At 58.3% G+C, this 20,959-nt stretch overlaps 1 protein-coding gene across 8 annotated transcripts in view; it reads right to left on the bottom strand.

Moving 5' to 3' along the window:
- Positions 1-122: 122 nt before the first annotated feature.
- Positions 123-20,959, bottom strand: part of Cpne5 (copine 5) — a 99,054-nt gene continuing 78,217 nt past the window's right edge. For all 8 annotated transcript variants that reach the window (XM_078020106.1, XM_040282582.2, XM_078020107.1 and 5 more), the window contains 11 exons: positions 20,763-20,804; positions 18,286-18,361; positions 12,813-12,866; positions 10,270-10,331; positions 6,061-6,107; positions 5,120-5,301; positions 4,107-4,234; positions 3,779-3,881; positions 3,118-3,175; positions 2,597-2,670; positions 123-1,525 (listed from right to left, as the gene is read on the bottom strand). In XM_078020106.1, coding sequence (XP_077876232.1) covers positions 1,307-1,525; positions 2,597-2,670; positions 3,118-3,175; positions 3,779-3,881; positions 4,107-4,234; positions 5,120-5,301; positions 6,061-6,107; positions 10,270-10,331; positions 12,813-12,866; positions 18,286-18,361; positions 20,763-20,804 — 1,045 coding nt within the window. In that variant the 3' untranslated portion in view covers positions 123-1,306. The remainder of the gene's footprint in view (positions 1,526-2,596; positions 2,671-3,117; positions 3,176-3,778; positions 3,882-4,106; positions 4,235-5,119; positions 5,302-6,060; positions 6,108-10,269; positions 10,332-12,812; positions 12,867-18,285; positions 18,362-20,762; positions 20,805-20,959) is intronic.

Genomic DNA, 20,959 nt, shown 5'->3' with positions numbered 1-20,959 from the left:
GCCCCTACGCCTAGGCCCAGGGCAGTGCTCAGTGAATCCTGGCTGAAGTGAGGAGAGAGAGAGAGAGGGGAGGTGGGCTGCGACAACCAGCGGCCCTGTGCCACAGAGAACGGCAAACAAGGTCCTACTAAAAGAACCAAATTTACTTCAGTTTAAGGCAAATTCCACACAGACGGCCTCAGAGACAGTACAGGACCAGACGGCAGAACACCACCACCACCACCATGCACGACAGAAGAGAGGGCGGGAGGCCCATGCGGCAGGACGGCATGCGAGACCTGCGCCCCAGGTCGGGGAGGCGGCGGCGGGGCGGAGAGACCCCTCCCACCTTCCCACAGCAGGGGCAGGAGCCCAAGTCGGAAGGATGGGGTGTACCTGGGGTGACAGAATGGAACAAGGTGACCCTTGAGCCAAGACGGCCTGGGGTAAGGGTCGCGCGGTGAGGAGTGGGATGGGGAGCTGGACATGGAAGCCACTACAGAGGGAAACCCCGGGACGATCTGGTCAACCCGCTCCCCATAAAGATGTGGACACCGGGGCCCAGAAGGCGAAGGGCCTCGGGGTTCCCCCGACAGGCAGGGGCGGCGGGGCTGGAACACAGCATTCCTGCCTCCTGTCCCCAGAGAGAGCAGGGCGAGTGCAGGCCACTGAGTGGACACCCCGGAGGAGCAGGGACACCTGGGGCCAGGCGTCAGCTGTGAAAGTGCCCGCAGCCCGCACCAGGGAGAGGCCTGGGCATTACGTCTGGACAGCGTCACACGACCTGAGGTCCCAGAAAGGGCTGTTAAGAAGCCTGACCCTGGGCCAGCACAGCCCCGCTCAGGGGGCTCAGGGCTCCCGGGCACAGGGTGCTCCTGGGAGGGTCACAGGCTCAAGCATTCCTGCAGACCCATCACCTCGGGGTGCACCACAAATAGGGCACAGGAGCGTTAATTGGAGGGGGATCCGGGATAGGAGTGGACAGCTCAGGAGGATGGGAGGGCCCTGGACCAGGCCCAGGCTGGGTTTCAGGTGCTAGGTGTGCAGATGGGACTACTGGCAGTGATGGGGGGCGATGACCCCCATTTATACCCTCCTGGCTGGACTACCGGGGAGTATCAGGAAGCAGAGGGCTGGAGCCCAGGACCCCGCGCACCCCAGCGACGAGGCCAGGGAATTGGGGAGGAGCCTCCGGAGGCCCCGCCCCTGCCAGCCTCCCAGGCACTCCAATGTCCAAAAGGCTGGGTGGGCCAACAGCAAGGGGTCTGGGGACTCAGCCTACTGGCCTGGCCCCCCACTCCCGGGGCACCTGCCTGCACAGCCAGGCTCAGATGTGCGTGTGCAGCGGGGAGGCAGGGGGCGTGCGGGCCGGGGACTGCGGCGGCGAGGGCTCGGGCGCTGCGGGCGGGGGGCGCGGGCGGATGCCCTGCGCCTTCATGTAGGACACCAGCTGGTCCGGGATCTCGGCCAGCACGTCGCGGGCCAGGCGGGCCATGCTCAGCACGTGGTTGCCTGTGCGATCCACATAGTCCCTGAAGGGCACGAACTGGCAGGCGGGAAGGCAGGGTCAAGGGGTGGCTCCCTGGACCCTGGTCTCCCAAAAATGCAGGACTGGGGTCATGTCCCACGCCCTCCAAGACCCTGCCCACCTCACTCAACTCCCCTAGGTGCATTCCCCCAGGGACCGTCATAGTCACTGTTCTTTCATTCACTTAAAAAATCCCCGTGTTGTGTCTATCCCATGCCAGGCTCCACGGCTCAGGAACACTCCTCAATCTCTGACTCTGGGCACAGCTGTGAGCCCTTGGAAGGTGCTGGCAAAGGTTGCACAATCCCCTTTTGGGCCCCTGCCTCCTCCCAACTCTGCAACAGAGCCCTGGCTCCCTGTCCCCCTCTCCTTCTATCTTTGAGGCTAATCTGGTCAGCACCACAGTCAGGCTTCTCTCCCTTCCTCCCTGCAGCACCCCCAAGGGCTCACTCCCACCCCAGGGCCTTTGCTCATGCTGGTCCCTCATCCCAGACCACCTTTACTCTGGGTTCCATCCCTTATCTTTGTTCTTCAGTTTGTAAACCAATGGGTTATGAGAATGTCCACTTTGAGGTTCTGCATTTTGGGGTTCTGCATTGCCTGTGTACTGGGGACATGGTATGCAGGGGATTCAAAGGGACACGTGCTTGCTGAGGATGGCTTCCACAGCCTGGCCAGATGGGAATTCCCTGGGGACAAGGCCCTTGCTCTTTCCATTTGTGTCCTGCGTGGAGATGTGAAGACACCGGGTCACTGAACCACACAATGCCCAATCCCGCAGAGGGCTGTGGTGACACTAAGGATAGCACCTCCACCTTGGAGGGTTTGCATGTCACTGGGAGGCCACCAGGCAGGAAACAATCGAAAGTGCATGGCCAGGGGGGCCTGGGGTGCAGGGAGGGCTGGCAGAGCATCTGGGTTGCGGGGGGACATCAGCAATGTTAGGGGAGAGCCCAGCCTCGGGAGAAGTGTGACTGGAGGAACTGACTCTTCCCTTCTGTGACGGACAGGCCCTTCCCCAGGAGGCCTGCGGAACCCCAGGGGCTCAGAGGGCTGCAGTCTGTGCAGCAGGCAGGGTCTGGGCTTCACCTGGACAATGTCCCTCTCGGCCAGCTTCCCCCGGGAGGAGATCCGCACGTCATCGCCGTCCAGCTCCACCATGGCTGCGTGGGGAGGAGCGACATGGCGGGAGGGGTTAGTGGTGGACCTGGGGGATGGGTCTGCAGACTTGTCCTCCAGTCCCGGGCTACACCAGGGCAGAGGCCATCTGTGGGGCCCTCATGTCAGACACGAGGACGCCAAGGCTGGGAGTCAGGAGGAGGCCAGCCACCGAACCCAGGGGGATCCCACCCAGGGCTCCTGCTTCCCACCCTCCCCGGGTTCCAGGGTTGGAGGAGAAAGGAGCGGCTGGGGCCTCCTCCCCGCAGCCTTGGGGTGAGGGCGTGGGGTGCACACCTCGACACGCCCCTCTCTGTGCAAAGAGACACACCCAGACAGTCACACTCCCAGGCCTCAGCGCTCACTGTCTGGGGCTCACGTGGCACTGGGGCTCTGGGGAACATGGGCGGGGAGGGGGGAACAGGGAGGACAGAGGGGACCTCAGGACTCACCATCGAACTCTGCCTGGCCCACGCCGATGATGATGATGGACATGGGAAGTTTGGCAGCCTGAGAGACAGCGTGGGGGCGGTCAGACCCAAGGGGCCAGGTGAAAGAAACAGAGATTGTGGACGGGGCAGGAAGCGGGGTCCACAGAGAGAGGCGGGATGATGGACAGACAGGGAGAAGCACAGAAAAGGGGGAGAGAGAGAAGGGAACGGAAGCAGGGCCCAGGAAAGAGGGGTGGGAGGGAGGGGGCAGGGGGAAATGGGTCATGGCCTGCTTCTGTGCCCACTGTCCCCTCTTCTGCTGTGGGCTCCCACCACGTGGGCCCCTCTGTTCTGTGCTTTGGAGGAAGGACTAGGGCAGCTGCGGTGGAAGACCACCCAGCACAAGGAGCCATGGCTCCCCCAGGGCCCCCCTCTACCTGGCCTGGCAGCAGTCCTAGAGACGGGTGAGGGAGGGACCACTGGGTGTGACTCAGAGGTGGGCACAGAGCTCAGTGGCCCAGAGCCCCTTCCGTCCACCACCCCGACACCCCACACCCCAGCCCTCCCCAGAGTCCCAGGAGACACGCAGCCAGCAGCCAGGATGGGGTGAGGGCGGGGAGAGAACTGGGCCCCCCCCCAGTGTCCCCCAGCTCCTCCCTCTGTCTCCACCCTTCTCACTCACGTTGACGATGGCCTCCTTGGTCTGCGCCATGTCCGAGATGACCCCGTCGGTGATGATGAGCAGCACCGAGTACTGGGAGCCGTCCTGCACAGCCGCCGCGCTCCTGGACAGGCGAGCAAGGGCTGAGGTCCTGGGGGCCTCTGGCACGAGGCCCCCAACAAGGACCCTGAACTTTGATGGGGACAGATTTTTGGAGAGGAGGGGTCTCTTCAGAGTTGGGGTTCACTGAGAGAGGGTCCGCAGGAAGAGAGATGCGCCACCCAGGGACCGCAGGCCAAGCCAAAGGCCCTGTGGGCTGCGGGAGGGAGCCCGGTGGCCCTGCACTCACCTGGCCACGTGGGTGACCACGGGGGCGAAGTTGGTGGGGCCGTAGAGCTGCACAGTGCGCAGGCTGCGGTGGTAAGCCTCCAGGATGCCATCGATGCCACAGCACGACGGGTTCTCCTGGTTGCCGTTCTGGGGCACAGAGGATGGAGAGGCTGAGCCTGGGGAGGAAGGAGGGGGCGGGGCCAGCAGCCTGGGCCCCCAGAGCTGCCCTGAAGGGCCAAACCTGCTCCTTGCCCAGTGCCTGCTCAAAAAGGCCCTGGAGAGCTGGTGCGGTGATGGATCGAAAGTTCAAAGCCCGCCTCAGCCACTTAGCGAGGCACTAAGCAGCTCCTGTCTCCAAATAAAATACAAAATAGGGCTGGGGACGTGGCTCAGTGGGTTAGCACCCGTGGGTTCAATCCCTGGTACCAAAAAAAAAAAAAAAAAAGCCCTGGAGAGCCGGATGCTTCCCTCAGGCACCCTCTGGCAAACCCTCCGAACCCTCATGAGTGACTCAGGAAGGGCCTGTGACTCCTCTGTCCTCAAGCGTCCTGTGCCCAGCATGGCACCTGGCACATCCAGGTGCAGGAGTAAGCTATGAGGACTGACTGTCCCCTGCTCATGGGAGGGAGGGACACAGGGAGGGAAGGTGGTCTGAGTGTCATCTACACAGGGCCCAGGAGCCCCACACGGTGCCAGGTTCTGTCACCAGGGGAGCCCACCTCACCCTATCTCAGCACCCCCTTATCTTCTTCTGGGGGCCTGGGGTTAGGTCCCCTCCACCTGCACCTTCTCAGGAAGGGGGAGCCCAGAGCCAGCTGTGGGCAGCCCAGACCTGGAGGAGAGGGACTCATGTGCAGGGAGGGCGGGTGTGTGTTGCCAGAGGCCTTGACACTGTCCCTAGGCAGAGCAGGTGACGCCCACCAGAGGCCGCGCCTGAAGTCCCCAGGCCCAGCAGAGCAGCTGACGCCCACCCGGGCTTGTCACCACACCCCTGGCCTAGTCTGCACCCAGCCCACTCCTGGGACCTCCTACCAGTGGGAACTCGTGCGACACCCTGCCGTCGGGGGGCAGCTTGGCTCCGAAGCCCAGGGCGGGGAACATCTTGTCGCTGTCGTAGTGCTGGATGATCTCCCCGACCGCGGTCAGCGCCAGCGCATAGGCGTTCAGCTGGTAGGGACTCATGTAGTGCAGGGACGTGGACTGCGAGGGGTTCCCTGCAACACAGGACATAGGGACATCTGCTGGCCTGGACCCCAGGCTCAGAATGCAGAGGGGGTGTGGAAGGGCACCCTAACTTGTCTTCATCCATCCTTGACGCCTGTTTCTCAGAATGTGTTCCATCCTTCGGTGTCCCCAGCTGCTGGGCCTTCAAAACGAACCTGGAATCCCACCTCTGCCCCCCCACAGGAGCACTGCCCTCTGCAGCCTCCTGACGGGCCTCCCTGCTTCCGTCCACCTGGTGCCTACAACCCTGCGCTCAGCTCCCCGGCAGAGTTCAGTGGTTCATTAAGAGGCAGGGCAGATGACCAAGGAGCCACTGCTGTCTCTACCTCCTTGTTGTGTGACCTTGTGTAAGTTCCTTAACCTCTCAGCCTCAGTCTCCTCGTCAGTAAAATGGGGATAATAGCTCCTACTTCCTAGGATGGCAGAGAATTAAGCAGGCGTTATTAATGTAAGTGTTGTCGTCGTTATGATTACTAACCCCCCCAGTTCTGCCAGCACCCCATGATGCTGGGCCCTGCAACCCTAAGAGGGGTTTCTGACCCGGGCATGATGCCCAGGAGCCCAGATGTGCAGTGTCAGTGTCTGGCCAAGGGAGATGGCCGCATCCTGGTTGTGTCTTGGTCCTGCAGGCCTCAGGGCCTCTTTTCTTGGTAAGGAAGTGGCCAGAGAGCGTGGAGGAAGTGGCTCGTGGTCAGGTCGGCCACCGGGCCCTTGAGAGCTGCTCCTCCCTCTGCCCATCCCCCACTCACCGTTGGAGGCTGTGAAGTCAATGGCCACCGTGAAGTTGATCTGGGTCCTAGAAGAGGGAGAACAGCCAGGGAGTCACCTGGAGAGAGGGAGGGCTGTGGGGAGGGTGGACCTTGCTGGGCAGGGAAGGAAGAAACCGGCTGCCACTCCTCCCAGTTCTGAGGCTGGGACAGTAACACGGGTCAGGCCTCCCCCAAGGGACTGCCGTGAGCGGGAGTCAGGCAGCGCCAAGGCTCTTCGTAGGTGATCTGTTCTGTGTGGGCACACGGCCACCTTCCTCCCTTCCTCCCTGAACCCTGCCCTCTGGGCCCACCTGAGTGGACCAGGTGAGGTCTGGCCTCCATGGGTTTCTAGTCCAAATTGGAGTCTGATTCAGGATTAAAATGAGTGACTAAAAGACAGGCATGATACATCTCCTGAGGGAGGGGCAGGATCCCACCCGTGAAGCTGTCTTGCCAAGAAATCTGACTGAGCCAGGTGCAGTGGCACACGCCTGTAATCCCAGCAATTTGGGAGGCTGAGGCAGGAGGATCCCAAGTTTGAAGCCAGCCTCAGAAATTTAGCCAGGCCCTAAGCAATTCAGTGAAACCCTGACTCAAAATTAAAAAAAAATAAAATGGGCTGGGGATGCGGCTCAGCGGTCAAGCACTCTGGGCTCAATCCCCAGTACCAAATAAATAAATAAATACAAGGGAACAGAGCACATGTTTAAATGACCCCATGCAGGATGCAGCCAGCAGAATCCAGCCTGGGGAAACCACATGGAGCACAGTGGAGAGAGGTCCACACTGGACAAGACGCCCAGCCGCGTCGGCATCACCTGGGAACCTGGGGCTCTTGGGTCCCCTCTGGACCTCCCAAGTCAGAATCTCCTGGGGAATGCAGGAATCTATTTTAGCCCTTCATGTGCTTGGGGGAAACAACAGATGAAAAGAGAATTAAGAGAGAAATCCGGGCTGGGGATGTGGCTCTAGTGGTAGCGTGCTCGCCTGGCATGCGTGCGGCCCGGGTTCCATCCTCAGCACCACATACCAACAAAGATGTTGTGTCCACCGAGAACTAGAAAATAAATATTAAAATTCTCTCTCTCTCTCCTTTTAAAAAAAAAAAGAGAGAGAGAGAAATCCACCAATCAATATATGGATTTGCCTAGATTCCTGACTCCAACAACTTTTTTTAGTACCGGAGATTGACCTCAGGGGCACTCCACCTCTGAGCCGCGGTCCCCCAGGCCTGTTTTTTCTTTTATTTAGAGACAGGGTCTCACTGAGTTGCTTAGGGCCTCACTTTTGCTGAGGCTGGCTTTGAACTCCTGCCGCAGCCTCCTGTGAGCCCCTGAGATTACAGGCATGCGCCGGCCGCCCCCAGCTAAAACAAAACATTTTTCAAACACTTTAAGACAACTGGGGACATTTGCATACTGACCAGATATTTGGCACTAAGGAACTGCTTGATTTTTTTTAGTGATTATGGTATTATTACCAATCATGGACTATGGTCTATTTTAGTGATTCTGGTATTATGGCAATGTTTTACAAAGAGTCCTTATATTTTAGGGAGACGTCCTGACACCTGAGACCGGCTGAGCTGGGAACTGCTAGAGCCTGATGGGGAGCCCTCGGGATTCACTCCGCCTTCTCTCCACTTTTTCACGTTTAAAATTTTCTATAATAAACTGTCAGTTTGGAGGGTTCAGATCCAGGTTGACACTCTCTGAGGGCTGTGTTCTAAGATTTGTGCCAGACACAGAGAGAACAAAGTAGATCAATACCTGGGCCCTAATGAAGTCGAGTCTTGTGGTTCCCAGACTGCAGAGAGCTAGAGAGAAGATTCTGGGCTCCCGTCCCGAGATATCAATTTAGCTGGTCAGGAGTAGGGCCCCAGAATCTACCTCCCTAACTAAGATCTAGAGATTCTGAGGAGGGGGTTGTGGGATCACATTTGGGGAAAGTGCTCTGGTGGCCCTGAGTTGGGGCTTCTGGGCATGCGAGGAGGCAGACCTCATCTTGCATTTAGCAAAAGGTCCCTATCAGAACCCACAGCTGACCCTACAGCTGAGCTGCCCTTCATGGGACCCTTGTCCCTGGGAAAGGTCAAGGACATGGTTAACAGGAGACTCAAGTCAGGGTCTGCTGGCGGGAGACAGATGTCCCCCCACAACACGCACTCTTCCCCCTCTTCTGTAGGCTGACGGTGGAGCATTCCACGGACTCCTGTCTCTAGGGGACAAGGAACCACAAAAGCCTGGAGCCCTGGGTGACTGGTGGACCACCTCCCCACCCAACCCCGCCGTCCCCGGATGAGAACCAAGCAGGTATGAATCGAGCCTTGAGGTCTGGGGAACACTATCGCAGCATTCCATCTGCCCTATTCATCTTCTCTGTTGTGTGTTGTCACCTCTCTGTAGGTGCCTTTGTTAGAGCCCCTGCGCCCAGTGGTTCTGGCCTGCATGACAATAGCTGAGAGTACTGGCTCTCCCAAAATCAGGGTGAGGGGAGGGCTCTGCCCTACTCCTTGATTCTCTCCTTCTTTGCATCCTAAAAAATGCAGGGGGGGAAGCAACTGGAAAGCAGCCCCTTATGTAAGGAATTGCTCCCTGCATCCCCGCGGCTCGTGGGTCTCAGGTGTCCAGAACTTCCTCCCGGGTCCTGGAGGATGCATGAGGTGGGCCAGAGACCAGGAGGAGAGGGTCCCTAGACAATGCCTCCAGCGCTTCCTGCCTGGACACGCAGGGGCGGGCTCTCATTGCAGAGCCAGTTCTCTTACTCAGGTTCTCCAGGGAGTTTGGAGAGAGCCTGGGGAGGGAGGCTGGCTCTGGGCCAGGGCCAAGGTGTTAGCTTTGCCAGTGGCCTCCCTCTCACAAGACCTCACAGCATTCGGCCCTTTCACCCCAGCTCCATCCCACCCAAGTGAGGGGCCTGGCAGGGCCAAGATGAACCACTAAGGGACAAAGGCAGAAAGTTGTGACAGTGGGATCCCAGCCCCCATCTAGGTGTGTAAAATGGAGACAAGGTACACACACACACACACACACACACATCTGCGTTCTATAAGTGGCAGGCGCTATGCGAATGAGAAGGATAAACAGGGTGGAAAAGGTTTGAAAATTACCCGGATGCAGGGGCTGCCAGCTTAATGGGTCATAGGAGGCAGCAGGTCTGATGGGGGAGGGAGCAAGGCCAGGGAGTGGAGCCGGCTAGGAAGGGCCAGAGGAGGCTTCTGGTGACCGCAGGGAGGGTGTGTCTGTGTGTGTGCTCAGTGGCTAGGACACTTGTGACCTTGAGACTGTGCAAGTTCAAAGACGCAGAGAGTCAAGTCATGGGAAAGTGTGTTTGTCATCCAGGGCCCGACCTCTCCCTCTGCCCTGGAGGACCAGGCAGCCAAGTGCCTGCTCGGTGGCGGGGACCAGCCTCTCTGGCAGCTGCCCCTGCCTGTCTCCTTTCCAGGCAGGTGCAATCGCTCACCTGCCTGCACCTGTCGGCTCTCAGCTGCCCACGCCCTGGCCTGGCAGGGATCATGCCAGACAGGCCCTTTGCTTAGGGTCAGGCTGTTTCCATGAGCTGCTGGCCAGAACCTCCTGGCCTCGCTGTGTGTCTGGGCCTGGATGCCTGCCTCTCTGGTCCTATCTGCCCCTTAAGCTCGTGTTTGACCACCTGCTGTCCCTGGGTCCTTCCCTTGCTCATCCCTAATCCTGCTGCCCCTTACAGATGATCCCTGATAACAGCAAGACACCGCTGCCCCCGCCCTGACAGATCAGGGGTACGGGATGCACAGAGCTGGAGGGGACCTTGACCTCACCTACTCTATATAATCTCTTTGCAGAGGAGGACACTGCTGCCCAGGGAGGGAGAGGGACTTGACCCAAACAGTGCAGCAACTTTACGGCAAAGAGGGGCCTAGAGTCGAGGTCTCCTGACTCCTGGTCCAGGGCTTTTCCACTTCCCCAAGCCCCTTGCTTCTTTCTTCATGGTGTCCCCAATACCTCCAGGCTCCATCTCCACGTGGGGACACCACCCAGGCTGGTCTCCCTAGCTCAGGATCCAGGGGCAGACAGGGCTCTGGAGCGGCTGTGTCCGGTCAGACACTGGGGTGTGCTCAGAGCCCAGTGTCACAGGTTTGGTCCAGGATCTCAAAGAGGCCAGGGTGGGGCCAGAGCCCCAGATGGGTCAGTGTGGGCGCCCCTCCCCCTCCCTGAGGCCGGTTCTCCTCACCCTCCTTTGATGTAGTCTAGGAAGGTGCACTCGGACTCCACGGCAAAGGACAGCAGAGTGACCTTGAAAACAAAAGGGGGCTTGGTTAGTGGGAAGCACGGGGTTGGGAGAAGGTTCATGACGCTATGTGACAGCTGACATGGTACAGCATTCAGCATGGGCCACTTTGGCCCACCTCACTGCAGGCTGGGCCCCTAGCAACCCCCTGAAGCCCTATTATTATCTCCATTTTACAACAAGGAAACTGAGGCCCCAAGAGGTGACACAGCACGTTAGGAATACTGCCAGGATGTGGCAGGGTGGGATCTGATCTGGGGTCTAATTTCAGAGTCTGCGTTCTTTTTTTATTTGGGGTACTGGGGATTGAACCCAGGGGCTTAAGCACCGAGCCACATCCCAGCCCTGTTATATTTTATTTAGAATCAGGGTCTCACTTAATTGCTTAGGGCCTTGCTAAGTTGCTGAGGCTGGCCTCAAACTTGCCACCTTCCTGCCTCAGCCTCCAGAGCCACTGGAATTACAGGTATGAGCCTCTACACTCTCAATCTTGATGTCAAACTGCATCCCAAAGGGTCCCACCTGTCACTGGAGCCCAGGGGCCCAGGCCAAGGGCACAAGTGTCCTCTGAGTGGGCGCTGGCTCTCCTGCCCTAGGATCCCCAGGGTGGGGTGGGGAGGAGAGAGGCTCTTGCCTGGCACAGGACTAACCACTGCCAACACTAACAAGCTCCGCGCTTCTGTCCCCCTCTAGGGACCCCGAGACGGGCCTCTTGATCTGTGCTTATCTTAGACCTCCCTGCTCCTCCTCAGCCCCCACCCTCAGGCCCAAGACCCTTGGGAGCAGCCAAGACAGGCCGCCACGGGGCAGCTCACGACAGCAGGGGCATTGGGCTGGGGAGACCATGGAGCTGGGCCTCCTAAGGCAGGAAAGTGGGGCAGGGCCAAGCGGGGCCCTTCTCCCTCAGAAGAGAGCCGCGTCTCTGGGAGCCTGGACACGACGCCAGCTCACAGGGTGCGCCAGGCCCAGGGCCACAAGACGTACGAGCCTTTACCTGAGCAAAGGGAGGGTCTGCGGGTGCTGAGCTGGGCCCCAGGTGCCCCCATTCACCGTGCTGGGCCCCTGGAGGGACAGCTGAGTCTCCTGAGCATGGTGACTCTCAGGAATGGGCGATGGCCATGGCTTCGCCCCTGACTGAGCGCCATCAGGCTCCCTGGGAGCTCTGAGGACGTCCTGCAGCCCAGGTGGGGACCTCCAACCAACTATCAGAGTTTCTGGGACGACAGGGCAGTTCTGGAGACCTTAATTTACCTCTTTACGGGACTCTACCTGCAGCCAGGGACTGGCCACCGTCTCCACCCGCCACGCCCAGGCTCTGGGACTCTGTGTCTGGAGACACTCAAGAGTCTTGCTGCTCAAAGTGCGGGCGCTGGATAGCAATGCAGACTCTTGGCATTTTAGTGAGATCCCTGGGGGATTCTGCTCCCAGTAAGCAACAAGAAGCACTAAACAGAGCCCTGGCCTGAGCCTGGGCCTCCTAAACAGGACCCCAGGGAACTGGCCCAGGCATCTGTATTTTCACAAGCACCTTGGACCTGGTGATTTTTTTTTTTCTTTATGGTGCAGACTGGGAAATGCTGGGAGTTGGCCATGACAGGCGGTGTGCGCGTGTACATGTCCACGTGCACGTTTCTTCTCTCTGTCCCCCAGCAGAATAGAAGCACCAGGGACCTGGGTCTGTCCTGTGGACAGCTGTATCTCCTGAGCCTACAGCAATGCCCGGTGGATGGCAGTGCCCAGAAATAGGTCTTAAAAAAAGGCACAGATATTCTGAAGACCACCCTTCAGAAGCCACTGGACCTGGGTGGCACCCCTGGATGGCCGTGGTCGAGCAGGGGTAGTGTTGCCAGCAGGCGCCAGGCCTAGGATCCACGGTGGTGTTGGCTGGGCGCAGTGACACATGCTTGTAATCCCAGCGGCTCAAGAGGCAGAGGCAGGAGGATCGTGAGTTCAAAGCCAGCCTCAGCAACTTAGTGAGGCCCTAGGCAACTCGGCAAGTCTACTAAAATCTATATTTTTTGAAAGGGCTGGGGATGTGGCTCAGTGGTTAAGCACCCCTGGGTTCAATTCCTAGTACCAAGAAAAAAACAACAACAGGTGGTGCTGATGCCATCTCTGTGGCCTTCTGGCTGTGTGACCCTGGCTGAGTCACTTCCCTCTGGCAGCCCTGCTTCCTCTTCATGGCAAGCGGGTGCTCACGTCTGTCTGCCTCGCAGGGAAGCAACCTGTGAAAAGCACCTCACTGGGGGATTCCCCACAAACGCAACTCCCCTCTTCCTGCAGGAAGTCCTGCATGCGGTCTCTCTGTGATCCAATGCTTCTCATCTGGTCTACACGTCCACCCCCAGGCTGCTGCCCTATCTGCCCAGTCCTCCTGGGTCAGATTCCCACACTCTGCAGGTAACCACAGGCACCAGAGCCTCTGTCCCCAGGCCAAGCTTGGGAGTCAGAGCGCGGACACCCAGCCGTGGCGAGCGGGTACTCACCGTGCCAGAATTCACGTATTTCTTTTTCTTCATTTTCTTTTTCGGGTTGATCACCTGGAGAAACAGACCAGTGATGGGTTCCCAGTGGTCAGGGAGGGGCCCTGAGGGCTCCCACAGACCCTGGGTGTGGCCCAGGCCCCTGCCCTGGCCGGTGCGGGGTGCAAAGACCACAGAGTCCAGGGAGAGGGGCGGAGGGAGGTCCTGAGGGAGACCGGCCTCAGTGACACAACTGTGCTCCCCGCGAAGACCCGTGTCCACCTCGAACACAGCTGGACTGCTCAGCTAACCTTCTCTCCCACCGCTCCCCAGACACGTCCTCCACGTAGGAGAGCCAGAGAGGGCTCCGTGGCGCAAGGCAGTCCTGCCTGTGCCTGCCCTTCCTATCGGCTCAGGTCGCTTCTCACACCCCAGGCCCCCTCCTTTTCCTTGGCCTCGTCCAATCCTCCCTGCTCCTCCGCAGGGCCCAGCCCAAGGGCTGCCATGGGGGGCCTTTGAGGCTCCCCTCTGGGTCACCACCTCGACCCACAGAGGCTCCTTCACTGTCATCATTGATACATCCCCAGCTCTTTTTTTACTTATTTATTTTGAGACAGGGTCTCACAAAGTTGCTGAGGCTGGCCTCGAACTGGCTATCCTCCTGCCTCAGCCTCCCAAGTCTCTGGGAGGCCATGGGGCATCCGGCTGTCACTGTAAGCTTTAACTTCCAAAGCCACACCTGTGGCCAGATGCTTTATCACAGGGTTATGCACACAGTAGGTGCTCAATAAAGGCCCAGTGGGATAACTCAGAAATCCCACCAGGGACAGGTCTGCCCCCAGGAGTCATTTGGTAATGTCTGGAGATGGTTCTGGTGGTCACTGGGGAATGGGTGGGGGCCAGGGACAGCCAGAAGGGACAGCCGGGGACAACAGCCACCACAAAGAATGATCCAGTCCCAAACGTCAGAGTGCAGAGGCTGAGACCCGGGCCACCTTGTCCTGGGGCCTCCTGCCACCTGGCTCTTCCCCCCTCAGTCTTGCCAGCTCTTTTTCCCTTTTTTTAACAGGATAAGTCTGGGCACAGCCTTTCCCTGGCGACTTTCACACCTGCTTGGCCACCTGGTGAACTCCACCTTCCCTCTCCCACAGGCCTGTGCTGCCCCCAGGGCCTGCAGCTGCATCTCTGTGATCTTTCCTGTCCAAATGAGTACTAATAGCTACTTCTGGAGATAAGGAAAACAGGGCACAGAGATACCAAGTGATTTGAGTAAGGTCACACAGCCATTTGGGTGATAAGGCTGGAAACCAGGCTTCCTGCCCCCAGGCCAAGGGTACAGACGTGCAGGAGTGACACCCAGATGCAAAACACAAACATATCCTCTCAACACATGTTCATAGGGCGGGGCGACCACTTCCTCTCCCTTAGAACTGTCACTCTTGTCCGAGAAATAAGATACATCTTCAAGGCAGTAAGTGACAAGGGACACCACAGAGGAGGAGGAAGAGGAGGAGTTGAGGGAGGAAAGACCATGGGGGGCAGGGGGCAGTGAAGGCAGACCCTGAGGGACCGCAGGCTTTGGGTATGGAGAGGTCGATGTCAGAGGAGATGCTTTGGGAGGAGAAGCCCAGAACTGGGGTCCGGTTTGACTGCAGAGCCCCAGGGTGGAAGAGTCAGCTGGGTGGCTGGACAAGCCAGGAAGGCCAGGGGCAGTGTCTGAATGTCACCCAGCTGCCAGCAGGAAACTCCCAGGACCTCTAGGCTAGTGGAGGACAAGACCACAGCAGGCTCTAGGGTGCTGGGCCTGGTGGGGGTGAGAGCCAGGGAGGGGGAAGAGGGACATGCAGCGGATGTTTGCCTGGTTCTGCCACCCGATAGCTGTGTGACCTTAGGAGAGTTACTTAACCTCCGTGTGCTTCCGTCTTCCCAGCTGTAAAATGGGCACAGAGAGCACCGACCGCCGGGAAAGGAACAGGGATTAAGGGAGTCGGTGTACGTCAGTGCTCAGAACCAGGTGGACTGTCGTAGGTGCTGTACAGGTGTCAGCTGCTATTCCAATTCCTGCGCCACAGGAATACAGGTGACGGGCAGTGAGGATCTCGGGGTGCTGGACAGGTGTGGCAAGAACAGCACTGTTGAAAGTGGCCAACGGGGCTGGGGCTGGGTGGGGAGGCGCTTGCCTACACCTGTGAGGCCTGGGGCTGGATCCTCGGCACCACATGAAAATGAATAATGGTAAAATAAAGGCATGCTGCCCACCTAACACTACCAAAAAAATTTTTTTTAAGTGGCCACACATCTTGGGCCTTGGGGGTGGCTGCAGAGATGAGGGACAGTAGGGATGGGGTGATCCCATAGACAAGAGGAGCTGGATTGGGGCACAGGTGGGACATCAAGTGGGTGACTGGCAAGAAGTGCAATGGAACTGAGGGCCTGGGGAGGAGGCCGGAGTCGCCTGGGAGGGCCCTGTTCAGCGCTGGTGATGCCCCTCCACAGGCACTTGCTGCCCAGGGCTGGGGCACTCCCAGACCCGCTCGTGGGGTGGGGCTTAATGAGCAGGTTCCCGAGGCGCTGGACTGTTAGCCAGCTGCTCTGAGCCAGCCCCGTCCTCCCAGCTGAGGGGAGTGGGCGGACTCCGCGGGCCCTGGGTGTGTCCCCTCTCTTTGAAGGCTTGTGTGTGGCTGCATGAGCTGCCGTCCACTCTGTAATGCGACTCTCAGGAGGTCAGCGCTGTGGTTCGTGTCAGATCTTCTGTGAAGTGGGCACTTCTTCAGATCTGTTGACCCACAGGTTTCCTGGCTCCCCACAGCACACCCTCCCCCAGGGACCCGCCTCTCCAGCCCTGTGGCGCCACCAGCTCCAGCAGGGCACCAGCGCCCCTAGGGGCCACCCGGGGAACCTCCCCACTCCACTCGGCCTCCTCCTCCTTCCCAGAGGCCACCAGGCCCCCCAGCACAGGTCTGGGGTCTGCTCTGGCATACAGAAGTGAGACACTGTCCCCCACCACGACTTCATGGCCTTCATGGGGGGCGGGGGACAGTACGGTGAAGAGGTAATAGTCACAGGGTGCCCAGGAGCACTCTGGGGTGGGATGGGCGTGCCTGACCACAGAGCCACATTCCCAGCCCTTGTTAATATTTTATTTTGAGACAGGGCCCCACTAAGTCCCTCAGTCCTAGAACTTGTCCTCCTGCGTGTGCCACCCTACCTGCCCTAGACAGGAAGGGGAGTCTGCGGTCAGACTACCACTCACGTGCCCACTTCAAAGCTCTGCTTCAACACTAAGCAGTCACCTTTGAGTGGCCCACCCAGGGGATGATAAAGATGGTGCTGGAAGACTGAGACGGAGGATCCGATGTCAGGACGTTCAGGTGGCAGAGAGCAGCGTTCAGTGGTGGATGAGATGTGGGATGCGGGGTGTTCTGGATGACTCCCAGCCTGTGCTGGGCAGTGGGAGATGCAGCCAGCTGGCCAGGGGCCGCCGGGCAGAGCTGAGGGAGGCTTACCCAGGAGTCAGTTCTGGAAGGCTGAGCGCAGGAAGGGGTCAGCAGACAGCGAGGCCCAGGAGCTTGACTCCCAGGGCAGCGCCAGGACCCAGGGTGGGGTCTTAACTGGTGGGCAGCCTCCTCCTTCTTTGGGCAGTTCTGACTATAGCAAGGTCTTCCTGGGCCCACCCCGGCCTCCCAGTGACACCCCCACACAGCCTGCCCTTGGGGCTGCCCATGTGGAGTTCCTCTTCCACTTAGTTCTCACACGACCACGTCTCTTGCTGATTGCAAAGAAGCAGAAATCAACAACAGAGAAGCAAGGTCATTCCAATGCTTCTGCTTTGGGCCCAAGAGAGCATGGCCTCTTTTGAGCACCTCTGGAAGCCAAACTCTAATAGGAGACCTGACCTCCCCTCTCCACCTCCTCCAAGAAGGTCCCAGCTGGGCGCAGTGGTGCACGCCTGTAATCCTAGCAGCTCCAGAGGCTGAGACAGGAGGCTCGAGAGTTCAAAAGCCAGCCTCAGCAACTTAGTGAGGCTCTGAGCAGCTCAGGGAGACCCTGTCTCTAAATAAAATATAAAACGGGCTAAGGATGTGGCTTGGTGGTTAAATGCCCCTGGATTCAATTTCTGGTGCCCCCCCCAAAAAAAGAAGGCTCCAAAAGGGTGGAGTCTGCCCCTCTCTGCTTGGGTAGGGGTGGGGGGACACAGACAGCCCCTCTCTTTGTCAATGCAGAAAGCAAAGCAGTTTCCAGTGTCAGCTCTTCAGAGAAACCCAGCCAGCCTCGCCTTCACAGTTAACAGCCTGTGAGCACGTGGCACGCACCTCATGGGTGCCCAGCAGTGCCAGGGGGCTGAGGGGCGGCAACAGAGAGGGCTGTCACCTCGCTGTTCTTGGGAAGTCTAGCTGGAACACAAGACCTGCCCGCTTGGAACAGGGACCCGGTGAGGGCATGAAAGGGACTTGAAAATTCGGAGGGACTAAAGGATTCGGGTTCCGCCAAGGGATCCAAGCCAGCACCTGAAGCTCACTAGCAGAATGCTGAGAGCCTGGGGAAGCGCCATGACAGTAGAGTGGCTTGAAACGCCAAGCTCCCGGCACACAGGCGCCCAGCAAATGACACCGGAAGCCTGCGCAGGCGGACCTCTGGGCCGGGCGCTGTTCCATCAACTTATTTAATTCTCAGTTTGCATGGAACCACACCAGGGGCCTGGGAGCTCAGCCAAGGTCACGGGGCTAGAAAGTGGCAGAGTCAGGACACAGACCCCAGCAGTTATTGGGGTTGTAAGGACCTGTGTGGCTTGGCTGGAACTGTGACAGCTGTGGGGGTCCAGGACAGGGAGGAAGCACAGAGTGGCTGGAAGGAGCTGGAGGGTCGCTCAGAGGAGTAGAGCCTGAGCCAGGTCGGAAGGAGGGGAGGGTGTCCCTGTGGGGACAGCACACAAGCAAAGGTTCAGCAGCAGAAATGTCCTGTGAGGGCAAATACCATCTTCTCCAAGCCCCCAGCTCCAGCCCCAAGGAAGGTCTCCTGACTCTTTCTGGAAAACGTAAGATGCCCCACAGGCCCCGAAGCTGTTAACACCTTGAACTAAGATCTCGGGTCTCAGGTCCAGAACCTTTTTTAAAAATATTTGTTCTGGGAGAACCCAAGACCTGCACATGCTAAGCATGGGCTCCACCACTAAGCTCCACCCCCCAGCCTTCCAGAATCTTCTGTGCTGCCCCCCACCGCCCTGCTCCTGTGGAAAGACTGTAGGGAGGCTCAGGAACTCAGGGATGTGGAGTCACAACAGTTGTTTGCCCTTTGAATCTGCTACTTCATGGAACCATGTGACTGGGCAAGTGAGAACTCTTCTCTGTGACTCTGACTCCTCAACCATAGAATGAGACTCACCAGCACCTCCCAGGAGAGCACACGCCCCCAGCCAGCCCAGAGCTCACTGTGGCCCTCACCGTGACAGCTGCAAGCCACCCATCCCCAGAACAACCCCAGGCCCCAGGCGCCTCACCTCATAGATGTTGAACTGGCTCTGCCCGCGGGCCAGCTCGCGGTAGCTGGTGGTGAATTCCCCAATGAAGTCGTGGCTGCAAGGCAAGATGGCTGCTGAGACGGAGGCCCAGGCCACAGGCAGCCTCAGCCCATCCCCAGCCTCTCAGGCATCCCTCCCCTGGCTCCCGACACCCCTGGGCCTCCACTCCAGGGACACATGCCACTAGGGAAGCTAGGTGCCTGGGGAGAGAGAGCCCAGTGTCACTCATGGAGCAAGAAAACCCAAGGGTCACCTAGCAAAGAACAGGATCCCCGAGGAAGGAGACCCACTTCTACTTGGATTCTTGGTTGAATAAGCCAGCAATAAAAGATATTTTGGCGGACAATTGTGGGACATTTGAATATGAAATGAATATTAGATGGCATTCAAAAATTATTGTTCCATGTGTCAGGTGTGACAATGGCATTTGAAGTTCTGTGGGAAAATGTCCTTACTTTTTTAGACATTCCCAATGAAATATTTAAAGGCAAAATGTCATGATACGATTTACTTTAAACTACATTAAAGCAGATATGGTGAAATTTAACCATTGTCAAATTCAAATGATGGGCTTAAAGGTATTCACTAAAGTTTTCTCTCTGTTCTTCTGGGTAGTTGTAGTTGGACACAATACCTTTATTTTATTTATTTTTATGTGGTGCTGAGGATCAAACCCAGGGCCTTGCACATGCTAGGCGAGCGCTCTACCACTGAGCCACAACCCCAGCCCCTTTTCAATAACATTTTTATGCCTTTTTTTTTTTTTTTTTTTTTTAGGCAGGGTCCCTGAACTGCTGGGCTCTAGCGATCCTCCTGCCTCAGCCTCCTGAGCAGCTGGGATTAGAGGTGTGCACAACAAAACTCAGCTTTTCTGTTTTTTTCCTTCCCTTTTGATGCTGGGGTGAAGCCCAGGGCTTCAAACATGCAGGCAAGTGCTCTACTACTGAGCTCCAGCTCCCACCATCTCTTCACAGTTTTTAAGTAGACAATTAAAGCCATATCCCGCCAGGCAGCTGGGAGGACTTTCTGTAGCGTCCACATCTTCTAGGTGTGGATAGCAGAATGTAACAAGAGCTTGTACAAAACAGACCCCCACCTTGCTCCCAGCGGCTCCCTCTCATCTCATCTCACTGTCCCTGCTGGGGAATGTGCCATGTGGGGGTGTCCTGGGGCCTTGCCCTGCCTGCAGCCCACATGGCAGGTGTGTGTGTGTGTGTGTGTGTGTGTGTGTGTGTTCTGTTTAGACATCCACGGCAGCCGAGTGTACTCTGACACATTACACATACGTGGAGTCTCACTGACTACGTGTGTACCGTCCTCAGCCTGCTGACCCAGTGCCACCTGGTGGCTGCTCCCCAGTTGACATGGAATATTCCAGGTCAAGGAGAAGCATGGGGAATGCCAGGGTAAGATGAGGCAAGTGACGGTCCCGGCATGGAGCTGGTCCGTCTGGCAGTGAGGCCGATGGAGGGGGACAGGAGTGGGAGGAGAGGAGGGGGCGGCACTGCAGTGGCTCATGGCAAGAGCCCGGGTCTCACCTGCAGCTGCATCTGCCTAGCTCTTAAACAAGACGAGGCACTGCCCTACGACCACGTCACAGACCCCGAAGGTCCCGACTGTGATCATGGGGCTGTCAAGGCCCAGAGTCACCCCTGGGTATCACTACAGCAGGGACAGGTCAAAAAGTCAGGATGACATGTTTGGCTGTGACTCAAGGGACAAGCAGGAGCCAGTGAGGATTCTGGACTGGAGCTTCCCGGGGCCGTTCCTAAACTGTCTGCTGATTCCTAGCCACACTGGCTCCTGGGCACTGCCATCAAGAGGGGAAGGTGCTGGCTGCCTCCAGACCCTGGGGGACCCGCCCTCCCACCCACCAGCCACAGCCTCATGGCTCTGAGTCCGATGGTGAGCATCCAGCTAGCTGCAGCCTGCCCCTCCGCCCTCCTCTCCACAAACAGCTCCTCAGATGAGCCTAGGGCCACACCTGCGTGACCAGCCTCCCCCAAGACTACAGGGAGCCCAAGGGCTAAGCGCATCTTCTGCACCTCGTTGACCCCACAACACCCAGTCCAGGGCCTCACAGGGAGAACATGTGCATGAACCCCGAGGGGGGCCACTGCTACTGCACCTAGAACATGCAGACTTCACAAAATCCAAAATTCTCTCCACCATGGGAATTGCAGGCACAGGCTGGCCACTGGCAGCTATTTTGGGGAAAAGAGGCCTCTCTGCCCCGGCACCATCTCTTACAGGACAGAGGTCCTCTAGTGCCTCAACAGAACACAGATGGAGACAAGCCAGCAATCCTCCCTACAGGTGACCTTCCCTCACCACCAGAGCTGCCTTGGGTGGGGCCTTGGGCACCGTCTCCCCATATGAGGGCAGGGCCAGTCCTCCTTCCCCATAGACTCCCCTCCCCACTCCTCTTCCCTCCTCCGGTCCTCCAGCACACTTACCTGCCATCTCGATCCCAGTCATACACCTCCACCTTGATGGTCCTGAAAGACAAAAGAGCACTTGTGGGGACGGGCCTGCGCCTGCACCCACGTGGTCCTGAGGGTGGGCCCTCCTCATCCCCAGGACCAGCAGGTACGAGGGCTCCCTGCAGGCTCCAGGGCGCTAGGTGGGGGGTAGCAGCCCCAGAGACAAGGAA

The sequence above is a fragment of the Ictidomys tridecemlineatus genome, chromosome 8, assembly GCF_052094955.1.
Source record: "Ictidomys tridecemlineatus isolate mIctTri1 chromosome 8, mIctTri1.hap1, whole genome shotgun sequence".
In the NCBI taxonomy this organism is placed as follows: Eukaryota; Metazoa; Chordata; class Mammalia; order Rodentia; family Sciuridae; genus Ictidomys; species Ictidomys tridecemlineatus.
This window is presented reverse-complemented; position numbering and strand designations above follow the sequence as displayed.